The sequence below is a fragment of the Elephas maximus genome, chromosome X (assembly GCF_024166365.1).
Source record: "Elephas maximus indicus isolate mEleMax1 chromosome X, mEleMax1 primary haplotype, whole genome shotgun sequence".
NCBI classification, from domain to species: domain Eukaryota; kingdom Metazoa; phylum Chordata; class Mammalia; order Proboscidea; family Elephantidae; genus Elephas; species Elephas maximus.
This window is the reverse complement of record NC_064846.1, coordinates 86,297,048-86,309,704: the sequence shown is the minus strand read 5'-3', so window position 1 is coordinate 86,309,704 and position 12,657 is coordinate 86,297,048. Positions and strand designations below refer to the sequence as shown.

Sequence of the window (12,657 nt, the reverse complement as noted above, 5' to 3'; positions counted from 1 at the left end):
GTGGTGTTAGCGAAGAATATTGAATATACCACGTACTGCCAAAAGAACGAACAAACCTGTTTTGGAAATGCAACCAGAACGCTACTTAGAAGCAAGGATGGCGAGACTACAACTCATATACTTTGGATCATGTTATCAGGAGGGATCAGTCCCTGGAGAAGGACATCATGCTTGGTAAAATAGAGGGTCAGCGAAAAAGAGGAAGGCCCTCAACGAGATGGATTGACACAGTGGCTGCAGCAAGAGGCTCAAGCATAGCAACAACTGTGAGGATGGTGTTTTATTCTGTTGTGCACAGGGTCACTATGAGTCGGGAACGACTCAACGGCAACCATCAACAACAACAGTTAATAGCTATCTCTGGTACATCTCTATAAAATAGGTTACAGAAAAGTCTGCAGAAATTTTTATTGGTTCCAAGATTGTCAGAACCCACTTGCAAGATTTTGCTCCTTTTTTATTACAATGAGTATATTATATTCCTACTATTAGTCTTAAATTAAAAACTGTATAAACATTAAATCAAACAAAAATTAATGACTATTAAAATCTATTAGCGACTATTCAAGCCACCTGGAGCTCAAATATTCCAATATGCTACCATAATTTTCTTAGGAAAATGAAATGTTTTGTCAGATAGAATTTTAAAGATTTTTTGACTGACCAATCATAAATATGGCTATTTATGTTATTTAATCATAGGCCCAATAAGAAAGCCTTGCTTGTAAAATGATCTTTCCCTAAGTATTGAAAGGGGGTAATTATCTTCTAGTACAGGTATGCATCGTTAAAGTTTCCTATACATTTTGTAAATAGGACATTATGTGATTTGGACATTGTGCAAACACCTGGGTAGGTGTGGCCTGGGGCTCCAGGCACATGTGCGGTGGAGGGGGCTGTGTGGTGCACCAACTGGCAGCTCCAGCTGCAGATGCCTCAGGTGAGCCCCACAGCCCTGTGAAGGTCATGGCAGGGAGGCTCTCTTGAGACAGACCCAGGCTGGGTCCTGATGCCTGCTGACCTTGGGCATTTGGGAGCAGGATCAGGTACCCAGTCTTCCCTGCAGCAGTGGAACCTGTTTCTGAGGGTGGGGCTGCAGGGCTGGCTGCTGCCTAGTTGAGCTGTGCTTATCTCTCCTTCCCCCATCCCCAGAAAGGGAGTTTTTTTTTCCCTTCTGGGAATGTCAGTCATTTATTATAGGGGTAGGGGTGGAGTTAGGGAAACAGCTCCTTCATAAAAGGAAACCTAAGGCTGCACTTGGAGCCCTGTGGGAACCCCAGGGCAGCATTTCTGAGCCCTAATCCTAGACATTTCCCTTGGCCTTGCCGGGACTCAAGCTCAGAAGCCCCTCTCTTAGGCAGCTGCACCCAGCCCTGCACACACCCCTGTGAAGCCCCTCTGAGCCCCATCTTGCCTGGGCTCCCATCCTTTTTTTATAATTTTTATTGTGCTTTAAGTGAAAGTTTACAAATCAAGTCAGTCTCTCACGCAAAAACCCATATACACCTTCCTACATACTCCCAATTACTCTCCCCCTAATGAGAAAGCCCACTCTCTCCCCCCACTCTCTCTTTTCGTGTCCATTTTGCCAGCTTCTAACCCCCTCCACCCTCTCATCTCCCCTCCAGGTAGGAGATGCCAACATAGTCTCAAGTGTCCACGTGATCTAAGAAGATCACTCCTCACCACCATCCCTCTCCAACCCATTGTCCAGTCCAGTCCATGTCTGAAGAATTGGCTTTGGGAATGGTTCCTGTCCTGGGCCAAAAGAAGGTCTGGGGGCCATGACCACCAGGGTCCTTCCAGTCTCAATCAGACCATTAAGTCTGGTCTTATGAGAATTTGGGGTCTGCATCCCACTGCTCTCCTGCTCCCTCAGGGGTTCTCTGTTGTGCTTCCTGTCAGGGCAGTCATCGGTTGTATGGGCTCCCATCCGTTACCCGCTGCTTTTTCTGTGGAGGCTCAGGAAGCAGTACCCACTTGGTCAGCCCAGGGAACATGTCCTCTTCAGGCTCCTTGCCCACTGCCTGGTGGAAATACTCAGCTTCACCCTCCTCCTCAGGTAGGCTGGACCCTTCAGCCTCTGGAGGGGCCTGGGTCCTCAGGATCAGTGACCCAATCGGCCTCTGCCCCTTGCCCTCTTCATGCCTGCCAGGCTCTTCTTGTGGGCTTCTCTGCTGTTCCTGCTTGCACTGCAAGTTGTGGGCCCGCTGGTCCTCCAGCCGCAGACTCTCCTTCATGACCGCCAGGATGGCCTGCAGCTCCTCCTCAGTCTCATGCACCAAACTGACAGACTCAGGGTCAGAGTACCCAATAAGCAAGGTATACACTGGGTTTACTTGTGCTTACTTACTAATCTGTAGTGCACGACCTCACCTGTTTTTCACCACTTCGATGATGTCAAACCCATGTGAAACTGTGCACTATAGGTTACTAAATAAACACAATTAAGCCTGAGGTACACTGTTTACTAGTTAGTCTACCCCTGTGTGGAACTGCAGGTTCCCTTCCCAATCACCTTTCTGAATCTTGATGACCAATCTCAGTGAGCTCTGTGTGGCCTGCATGTTGCCACACCCTGCGATGGCCTGCACCAGTTCCTTAATGTTGTGCTTGCCTGGGGGCCTGAAGACAGCTCATTTTGGGGAACTTCTCTGGAGAAGCTTCTTCATCCTGAAACTTGCACCCACAGCAACAATTTTGATGCTATAATGGCAGAAATCCAGCTCCTGGGAGTCAGATGAGGAGGAGGAAGGCAGCATTTGATGGCGTTCAGGTTTACCTTGTGCACGTTTATGGAGGGGAACCGGTTTTGGAACACAGTGCCATAAGCTTCACCGTGTGCATGCCATGGGGGTCGAAGCTGTTGAGCATCAGGAGGTGGAGGTGGGCATTCTCCAGAGGGCACAAACTGGACCACAAGGTCGGATGATGCCCGAATGGATGTTAATGTGGTACATAACTATCCTATCAGATTGAGTATGGCTTTTTTTTTAAAAAGAGAAACAAGATTATGACTTGAATTAGGATTCAAAACAACATTCAATCCTAAATGGCAATTAAGATAAAACAAAGATAATTATATTCATGGCTTCATAGCCAATCAATTTATCTCAATGTTGATTGGGCATCTACCATATTGAACAAGTGGTAATCTTTAGAGTACAAGCAAAAACAATTGTATTATTTTTAAGCTCCAATTATATCTCTGTAAAGGAGTCTCTGGATGGTATAAATGATTAATGGACCTAAAGGTTAGTGGTTCAAGTCCACCTAGAGATGCCTAGGAAGAAAAGGCTAGCAATCTGCTTCCAAAAGATCGCAGCCATTGAAAACTCTATGAAGTGCAGTTCTGTTCTGACACACATGGGGTCACCGTAAGTCAGAGCTAACTCGATGACAACTGATTGATTTTTTTTATATTGAAGACACTCTGCTAGACTCTACAAAGGATACAAAGATTAATAACACTCAGTAATTGTCCACAAGAATTATACAATTGAGCAAATCAGTTAAGACAAGGGTATATAAAACTGTAAGAGAATTGAGAATATAAATGGCCTAAGACTAATTATTAAAGTGCTCTTAAGGCTGCAAGACAGAAAGGTTTGAGCAGGTAATAATTACCTCATCTCCCATCTGTGGGACAAACGGGGAACGTCTTGGTATGGTATCCAAGATCCACTGAGGGGCAAACCATTCTTCATTGATCTCACCTGTCATAGAAACCAGTCTTCCTTTCTAAAATATAGTTCACAAATACATAAACCATAAATACATGAAGAGAACCAGAATGTTAGAAACATCAGGCTATAATAAAACCTAAAATACATAATTTTAAGCATTTCCTTTAACAGTTCTGTACAAATTTTGTACCACTAAAATAATCAAGTAAAGTATTTAATGCATTGCTCAGTTGTGGTTTACAGACACTATATATTATCTAAAAATCACAAATTTTATTCTTCGTGTCCCTAAAAATGCCACGTGAATTCAAATGCAAGTTACACAACAACACTTTGCCAATAAAGCAGTGCCTATCAATCAAGAAGATAATTTTATCTACTAAAGTAATAGGCTACAGGATGTATAGATTATAAAATTTTAAATTAATATTCAAAAAAATATGCAGATTGTCTTTACATCATCTAAACAAAATTATAGTGGAGAAAAGAAACTCAATTGAGATGAAATAAAAAATACATAAAGAAATGGAAGAAGAGCCTTACACAATTTAATTACCATACTTTTCCATTTTAAAAGAAAAAAAAGCATAGAAATTTATGACTGGTAATAGGAAAATAACATTTTTATACTATAATGGCTTATTATTTTATAACTTTGCTATAGTGAGCCTGTAATTTTGATAACAGATAAATTTTAAAAATTCTTTACATTTTAAATTAATTTTAAACTACTTTTACTTAGTTTCTCAGATGGAAAGTTATTTTTAGGGAAAAGTCAAGCGTCATTAAATATTCAGTTGTCAAAGGCAAAACAAAACCACCACCAAAAAAAAAAAATGCAAAATTACAGACTTTCTTTCTAGTCTGTTTAGTTTTCTTTTGCCTTTCTTCTAGTGGCTTCAAGTTCTCCTCCTCAGAGCTGCTACATATTTTCCGTGTTGCCTGTCTGGTTTGTCTCTTTGGAGGCTGCAAATTTATTCCAGCATCTGCTGTCCAATCAGAATATTCACTTGATGAATCACTGTAAATAAATCAGAATCATGAATAGGTAAGTACAGAAAAGGAATAATCTGCCTCATAATTGAAAGATGATCATTTTGTGAGCAAACAACATTATAAATGATATAGTTTGACGTTGTATTAACTTAAGAGAAAAAATATCAATATGTGACTGCTATCTAAGTGATTTTAAAGAAATCTTAGATGAAGTATAATGCTTGGTTTCCTATAAAAGGATTTAAAATTCCTATCCAAATCACAAAATCTTCATTAAAAAAAGATGAACCTTATTCTCCGAAACGGTTAAATGTGGTTGTCTTAAAACTGAAATAAATACATGTAACCTGCCAAGGCACAGAATCTTATATTTAAAAAGGACTTCATTTTACAGATGAAAGAACTAAAGCTCATAGTGACAAGCCTGAAAAGATATTGGCAGAGCCAGGAAAACACAGTGGGTCTCAGTGCTTCCTGCCTAGTACTTTTGCTGTTATACCATAGTATTTTAACTCTGATTTTATCAAATTCCTACAATAACATAGTTACATATTAAAACGGTTGATGAGTAATTTTGACCAAACCAAAACCATTAAAACTACCTGGAGGAACTTTCACTTTGCCATTCAATGACAGGATCCTCTATAGAAGCATCACTTGTGCCAAGAGTTTCATCTTCCTGCAACAAAGAGCAAACAACTGAGATGTATTTGTATTATTAATTAGCATATTAATTAGCAAACCAAAAACCACCCCCATGTGTGTCAGAGTAGAACTGTGCTCCATAGGGTTTTCAGTTTCAATGGCTGATGTTTTTGGAATTAGACCGCCAGGCCTTTCTTCCAAGGCACTTTGGGGTAGACGCAAACCTCTGATCTTGGGTTAACAGCTGAGTGGTAATTGTAACACTTTCTATTCCAACAGTAACAAAATGTTCTAGTTAAAATGCAAAGAATCATCTTTCTACGTATATCTGTAACTAACAACTAAGCTTACCAGGTTTTTAAAAATTTCTGTCATATGTACTATCTACTGATATGAGACATCTTTTATTATTTCAAAAATGAAATACACTATTTAAGTCCATTTATAGTCCTCTTAAATGCTAAAACCATTGTTTTAAAAATACCTGTATGCCTTCACCAACTTAATACAATTACTTTCCATGAACAAAAGTTTAATATTATTATGCAAAATTTCAAACATATACAAAAGTAGAGAAAATACTGAATCCTTGCGTATACAATAAACAGCTCAGACAATTAACTTCTGGTCTATTTTATCCATACCTTCACTCACTGCCTCACACCACAGGGATTGTTTCGAAGCAAATCCCGGAACAGAAATCCTTTTATCCATAAATATTTATTCAGTAAAGATTACGATTTCTTTTAAAAAACACAACTACAATATCATTATTACATTAAAAAGTTAACATCAATTCCTGAATATGTGATCATTTCTTTTAAGATCAAGTTTTCATGCTGGGGGATATTGTTTTAATAAGAGGAAGTTTAAGAATCATGACTGACAGTTGGGAAAAGAATGGGGGTGCCATATACTGTCAATGCATGATTAAACCCTCATTATGCACTTAATAAGAGCCCTGGTGGCACAATGGTTAAACGCTACAGCTGCTAACCAAAAAAACGTCGGCAGTTCGAATCCACTAGCTGCTCCTTGGAAACCCTTTGTGGCAGTTCTACTCTGTTAGAAACGACTCAACAACAATGGGCTTGGTTTTGTTTTTTTAATGCACTTAACAACTACAGTTGTTAAAAGAACAAAAGGAAAGGGACTAGAGAAGAGAGGAACATGAAAAACTGCTATATTTTTTATTCATTACCATAAAAAAGGTATGTCTGAGAAAAAATTAACAATAACCTCCATGACTGGGTGAAATCAATAATAACAGAAAATGTATATATTACATACTGATTACACAGCTAACCAGTTCTGGGGCTATTTTTACTTGTTACCACTGTTTATATTCTACTTCTCATTTCTAGGCAGATTGATCCTTACTCTTTTTGCACTGTCTCTCAGCCAAACTTTTGCTGGCATGTTGGATACCCTCGCCAAGATAATATATGAGGTACAAATAAGACATATAAAGAAATTCAGTGTGATGCCCAAATTTGCCTATTAAATGCCTTATTAATGAATAAACCTCTTACAAGAAAATGACTGAAATAATTTTATCTTAAAGAAGTGACCCATAAAAGTAAACCCGAATTGATGATACAAATTGGGAAATAAAAAATCACATGGAATAAATAATAGCAGATATCTAACCTCTGAGGAGCTCTCTGAGTCTTCCTGTACACCTGAATTTTGACATGATGCTTGCGAATTATGCTCTATGTTGGAACGTGTTTGGTAAGTATGCTGACGCTTGCGCTGTGTCCTTCGTAAAGACCGCCCACAACTAGGCTGATAATCATTCTATAAAAATAAGGAAAACAGATTTTATAAAATGAAAATTAAGAACTCAGTGAACATACAAAAGCAAACATATATAAAGCCAATCAATTAAGGTTCCCTAAACAAAACCCCGAGATACAACTATACGATTAATATTGATCACTCTCCTATTTTAAGAACTTTGTGAATAAATTAAAGACAGGACTGAAGGTTTGGGCTGCAAGAATTTGCTCACTCAGAATTTAGAAATACTGTATTATTCACAGTTATTACAGGATGAAGCAAGATATCTATATCATATTTATGAATATGTATTTCTTAATGTAATGAATGTATACTTCTTCAGTGATACTAAAAACTTTTAGGAACTTGTCTAAAATGTGAAAACACATAATTAGGTTTCATCAACCATACTTTTGTTCATTCTAGATTAGCATTCATAGGTTCTTAAGAACTGAATTAATTTAGAATTAATTTGGTCCAACCCCTCACACAGAAAAAAGCAACTTGGCCCAGGAGAGAGTTGTTAAAATCAAAAGTGAAATAACTAAATCAACTTTATATTACCTGTATCAATACAAGGAAAAGGACTCAAACTAATCTAAATATAATAAATAACACATAATTTCATTTTTGGAATGTAACAAGGCACATACATACAAACTCATGCCATGCTTAATCTCTAATCTCCTGAGGCTTGGTTTTATTATATGCAAACAATGTACAAGAAAAGAACACTGAATCATTATGGATAATTTACTTATGGTTATAGAGAGAGTTGGTGGTACATCCATTTAGTAAGCAGATCAAAATAAGGATTTAATTTTTAACAACTAAAATTTAAAGTGAAAATTATTTTGTTCAAACCTTTACAAGTATAAAATGTTATTACTGATATACTATACGGTAAAGCTATAACCCTAATATGTCATTAGAAGCAAACAAGTTTATAAACGTCTTATAAAAATCAATGTCAAGGGCCAGTTTCTCATCTTATATGTAAATATTTCTTATTTTCAATATAAGTGTCTACAGATCCAACTACCCCATCAGTCTCAGATCTTAGACAAATCAGCTTAGCAGGAGAAAAAAGGATAAAAATCTTGCATCTGAGTCATTCGAACTCTCCAATAATTTTACCAGAGAATATCAAATAAACTAACAAAACCACAATAGAAATTAAAAAAGCCTAAATCAAAATGATCTCAGAATATTTGGAGATATTTATATGATGATTACCTAAAACCGTGCTTATCAATACTGAAACAACATTTAAAATCAGGGCCCATTGCTTACATCTCTTTAACAAATTCACCCTAGGTTCTTTAAGCTACCATACTCTTCAAGAGTTATGATTAGATCTGAGAATAAAATTGTACACTTTCATGCCCCTAGCTTGGTGAACCTGAGAGTACTAGAAAGAAGCTTACCATGTACCTAATGGGATGCTGGAATCCTACTCCATGCTTAGCAGCTTCTACTGGGAATATGAGTCCAGTGCGTCTCAATGTATAGATCATATTTTGCTCCCATATTATTAGGTAGGCCATGAAAAGGCCTAGGGCAGGGGTCGGCAAACTTTTTCTGTAAAGGGCCAGATGGTAAATATTTTCAGCTTTGTGGGCCATATGGTCTCTGTTGCAACTACTTAACTCTATCTTTATAGCATGAAAGCAGCTATGGAAAATACATAAAAGAATAAGTGTGGTTGTGTTCCAATAAAACTTTACTAACAGAAATAGGCGACAGACCAGATTTGGCCCATGGGCTGTAGTTTGCCAACCTCTTGCCTAATGTATTTGAGCATTTGTTTTACTTTGTGATTAATGATTAAGCAATATTTTTAAAGTTGTACTTTAACCATATGAAAATGGTGTTTTAATACAAACACCCTATATCTAAAATGACTACATGTCCTAGATTTTTTGAAACTGTTTTGATTATGTATATTTTTCTTACTAATAATAACCACATGTGAAGGAGCCCTAGTGACACAGCAGTTAAGTGCTTGGCTGCTAACAGAAGGTCACTGGTTTGAACCCACCAGCAGCATCTCAGGAGAAAGATGTGGCAATCTGCTTCTGTAAAGATTTATAGCCTTGGAAACCCTATGGGGCGGTTCTACTGTTCCACAGGGTCACTATGAGTCAGAACAGACTTGATGGCAATGGGTTTTTTTTTTTTTAATACCAATTTGGGACTCAAAAAAAACATGTCCCCTGTATGCAGACAGCTACCAAAAAAAGTCCCTTAATACACAACTGCCGCCTTTCAAAAACATAGTATTTGCAATTATTTGCAAATAGTGTACCCTAAAGTATATTAAACAAAACTTACCCTTTGAGTAGTATAAGATGGCTTTTTCTTCTTTTCAACTGTATAAAGTCCGATTTCTATGTCACCTTTTGTAGTTCGACATTCTTCCTGAACCCTAAAAATAAATCAAAGATCAATGTAAGTATCAAAAAATCATCAAAAAGCAAACTAATAGTCTAAAAACCAGATTAAAAAAGGCTTTCAAATTTTGAGCAAAGAATTATTTTAAATTTCTCTACTGCCAGGGGTTAGGCTTCAGTTCATAAATTCACTATATTCTCTTTTTTCTTACAACTGCTGCTTACTTATAGCAGAAGGTTGAAAAAAGAAAAGGTGAAACAAAATCCTTTTTGCTACTTGTTGTCTGATCTGGTAAAAGGCTTGGTTAGGGAGATTAAAACGAATTTTTATGTTCTCTGTAAATGTCCTTTCTCTTTTCTAAACCTATTTTCTGTTGCTATGAATTATCTACAGTTGATTTTACAACAAATGTAAGGGTTTACAAATAAGGATAGGATTCTAAGTCTGGAATTCATCCTAATGAGATCTTTTTATCCAATGATTACTACTGCCATGCCATTTCTAAACATACCCTAAGCACTAGGCTCTAGTACATATCTCTATCATACTCCCAAACTGTTCCACCATCAAGCAGATGTCCTTCTCCTCTGAACCACTGTTGAATTTTGGACCCATGTATCACTCACATTTAATCACATATGGCCTCATGTTCTTACTTAATAATATTTGTATTCTTGTCTCCTAACCTAGACGATAAACTCATCGAAAACAGAAACCATGTTTTGTATTTTTCAGTATTCCCCAAAGCATTTAGCATAAAGCTGAGCAAATTATAGATGCTGTTGTTGTGAGTTAGGTGTCCTCAAGTCAGCTCCGACTCATAGGGACCCTATGTATAACAGAACAAGATATTGCCAATCCTATGACATCCTCACAATTGCTGCTATGTTTGAGCCTACTGTTGTAGCCACTGTGTCAATCCATCCCGTTGAGGGTCTTCCTCTTTTTCACTGACCCTGTACTTTACCAAGCATGATGTCCTTCTCCAGGGATTGGTCCCTTCTGATAACATGTCCCAAGTAAATGAGATGAAGTCTTGCAATCCTTGCTTCTAAGGAGCATTCTGCTGTACGTCCTCCAGGACAGATTTGTTTGTTTTTCTGGCAGTCCATGATATATTCAATATTCTTCACCAATACCATAGTTCAAATGCACCAATTCTTATCCCATTTTCCCTTTTTACTGTCCAGCTTCCATATGCATATGAATCGATGGAAGACACAATGGCGTGAGTCAGGCGCACTTTAGTTCTCAAAGTGACATCTTTGCTTTTTTAACACTTTAAAGAGGTCTTTTGCAGCAGATTTGCCCAATGCAATAATACATTGTTTGCTTTCTTGACTATGCTTCCATGGGCACTGATCGTTAATCCAAGAAGAACGAAATCCTTGACATTTAACATGATACTGTTTATTGGTTCAGCTGTAAGGATTTTCATTTTATGTTCAGATGTTATCCATGCTGAAGGCTGTAGCCCTTTACCTTCATCCTTAAGTGCTTAAAAAAAAAAAGTGCTTCAAGTCATCTTCAATCTCACTTTGGCGACCAAGGTTGTGTCATTTGCATATCGCAGGCTGTTAATGAGTGTTCCTCCAATCCTGATGCCGTGTTCTTCTTCATATAGCCCAGCTTCTTCGATTATTTGTTTAGCATATATAATGAATAAGTAAGGTGAAAGAATACAACCCTGCTGCACACTGTTTGCAATTTTAAACCATTCGGTATCCCCCTTCTTCTGTTCAAATGACTGCCTCTTGATATATGCACAGGTTCCTCATGAGCACAGTTGAGTGTTCTGGAATTCCTATTCTTTGCAATATCATCCGTAATTTGTAATAACCCATACAGTGGAATGCCCTAGCATAGTCAATAAAACACAGATAAACATCTTTTTGTTATTCTCTGCTTTTGGCCAAGATCCATCTGACATTAGCAACGCTATCTCTCATTCCACATCCTTTTCTGAATTTGGCTTGAACTTTTGGCAGTTCCCTGTGGATGTACAGCTATAGACTTTTTTGAATTATCTTCAGCAAATTATAGATAATCATTAACTGTTAGAGAATGAACTAATGGGTATAATATGAAGATAGTAATGTATGACTCATCTGGATTACAAAATACCACAGTCACTAGGCTACTATAAACCAAAAACCCAAACCCGTTGCTATCAGGTCCATTCCAACTCATAGTGATCCTATAGGACATAGTAGAACCACACCCATAGGGTTTCCAAGGAGCAGCCGGTGGATTTGAACTCGACCTTTTGGTTAGAGCCAAGATCTTACCCGCTGCGCCACCAGGGCCTCCAGCTAATATAAAATACAAAACCAAACCCACTGCCATCGAGTCGGTTCTGACTGATAGTGACCCTATAGGACAGAGTAGAACTGCCCCACAGGGTCTCCAAGGAGTGCCTGGTGGATTCAAACTGCCCACCTGTTGGTTAGCAGCCACAGCTCTTAACCACTACGCCACCAAGGTTTCCCCACATATTAATTTACTTACTAAAAAATAAAGCTTTATATTTTCTTAGGACTATTACCTGACTAACTCACCTACTAACTCCATTATTTAGTTCATTGACCACCACTCTTCTGCTCCATGCCATGAGATCTCTTTCAGTGGCCATCTGGCTCCGAGGAGCATTGTTATGCATTTGTCGCACCCCTTCAATTTGCCCGCTACGTCGAAGTCCGATATTTGGGGAAGAATGTATGTCCATATTTGGACTTCTCAGAGCTAAAACAGAAACAGGGAAAAGTAACACTTTTTGAGCAACGGCTCCAGATCAGAGTTCTAAAGTAAAATAGGAGATTCAAAGATAATACTACTGGACAGTGCTGTTATCCCCCCTTTGTCCTACATTTTTAAATATTCCCTTTATGTTTTTTCATAGTGTTATGAATAAAACAGGCACTCAATAAATGTTTTAAAATTTTACACTTCTTTTAATTTTTTTCAAAACAATTTAACATCTGTCATCTACTAAATGTTCGCCGAATAAAAAAAAAGTGTATTTAATGTGATTTGGGAAACACAAATGTTTATTAGTAATAGTTCGATAAGTCAATCACGGAGCAGCTTTTTAATGCAAATTCTATCTTTATCCTCTCCATTAAAAGGTTTCAGAATAAATGAAGCATTTCATAAA

The 12,657-nt window shown here is 37.7% G+C and overlaps 1 protein-coding gene across 2 annotated transcripts in view; it reads right to left on the bottom strand.

The window, feature by feature from the left end:
• Positions 1 to 12,657, bottom strand: part of BRWD3 (bromodomain and WD repeat domain containing 3) — a 129,253-nt gene that overhangs the window by 39,863 nt on the left and 76,733 nt on the right. For both annotated transcript variants that reach the window (XM_049871964.1, XM_049871965.1), the window contains 6 exons: positions 12,062 to 12,245; positions 9,444 to 9,537; positions 6,978 to 7,127; positions 5,285 to 5,361; positions 4,539 to 4,707; positions 3,628 to 3,741 (listed from right to left, as the gene is read on the bottom strand). In XM_049871964.1, coding sequence (XP_049727921.1) covers positions 3,628 to 3,741; positions 4,539 to 4,707; positions 5,285 to 5,361; positions 6,978 to 7,127; positions 9,444 to 9,537; positions 12,062 to 12,245 — 788 coding nt within the window. The remainder of the gene's footprint in view (positions 1 to 3,627; positions 3,742 to 4,538; positions 4,708 to 5,284; positions 5,362 to 6,977; positions 7,128 to 9,443; positions 9,538 to 12,061; positions 12,246 to 12,657) is intronic.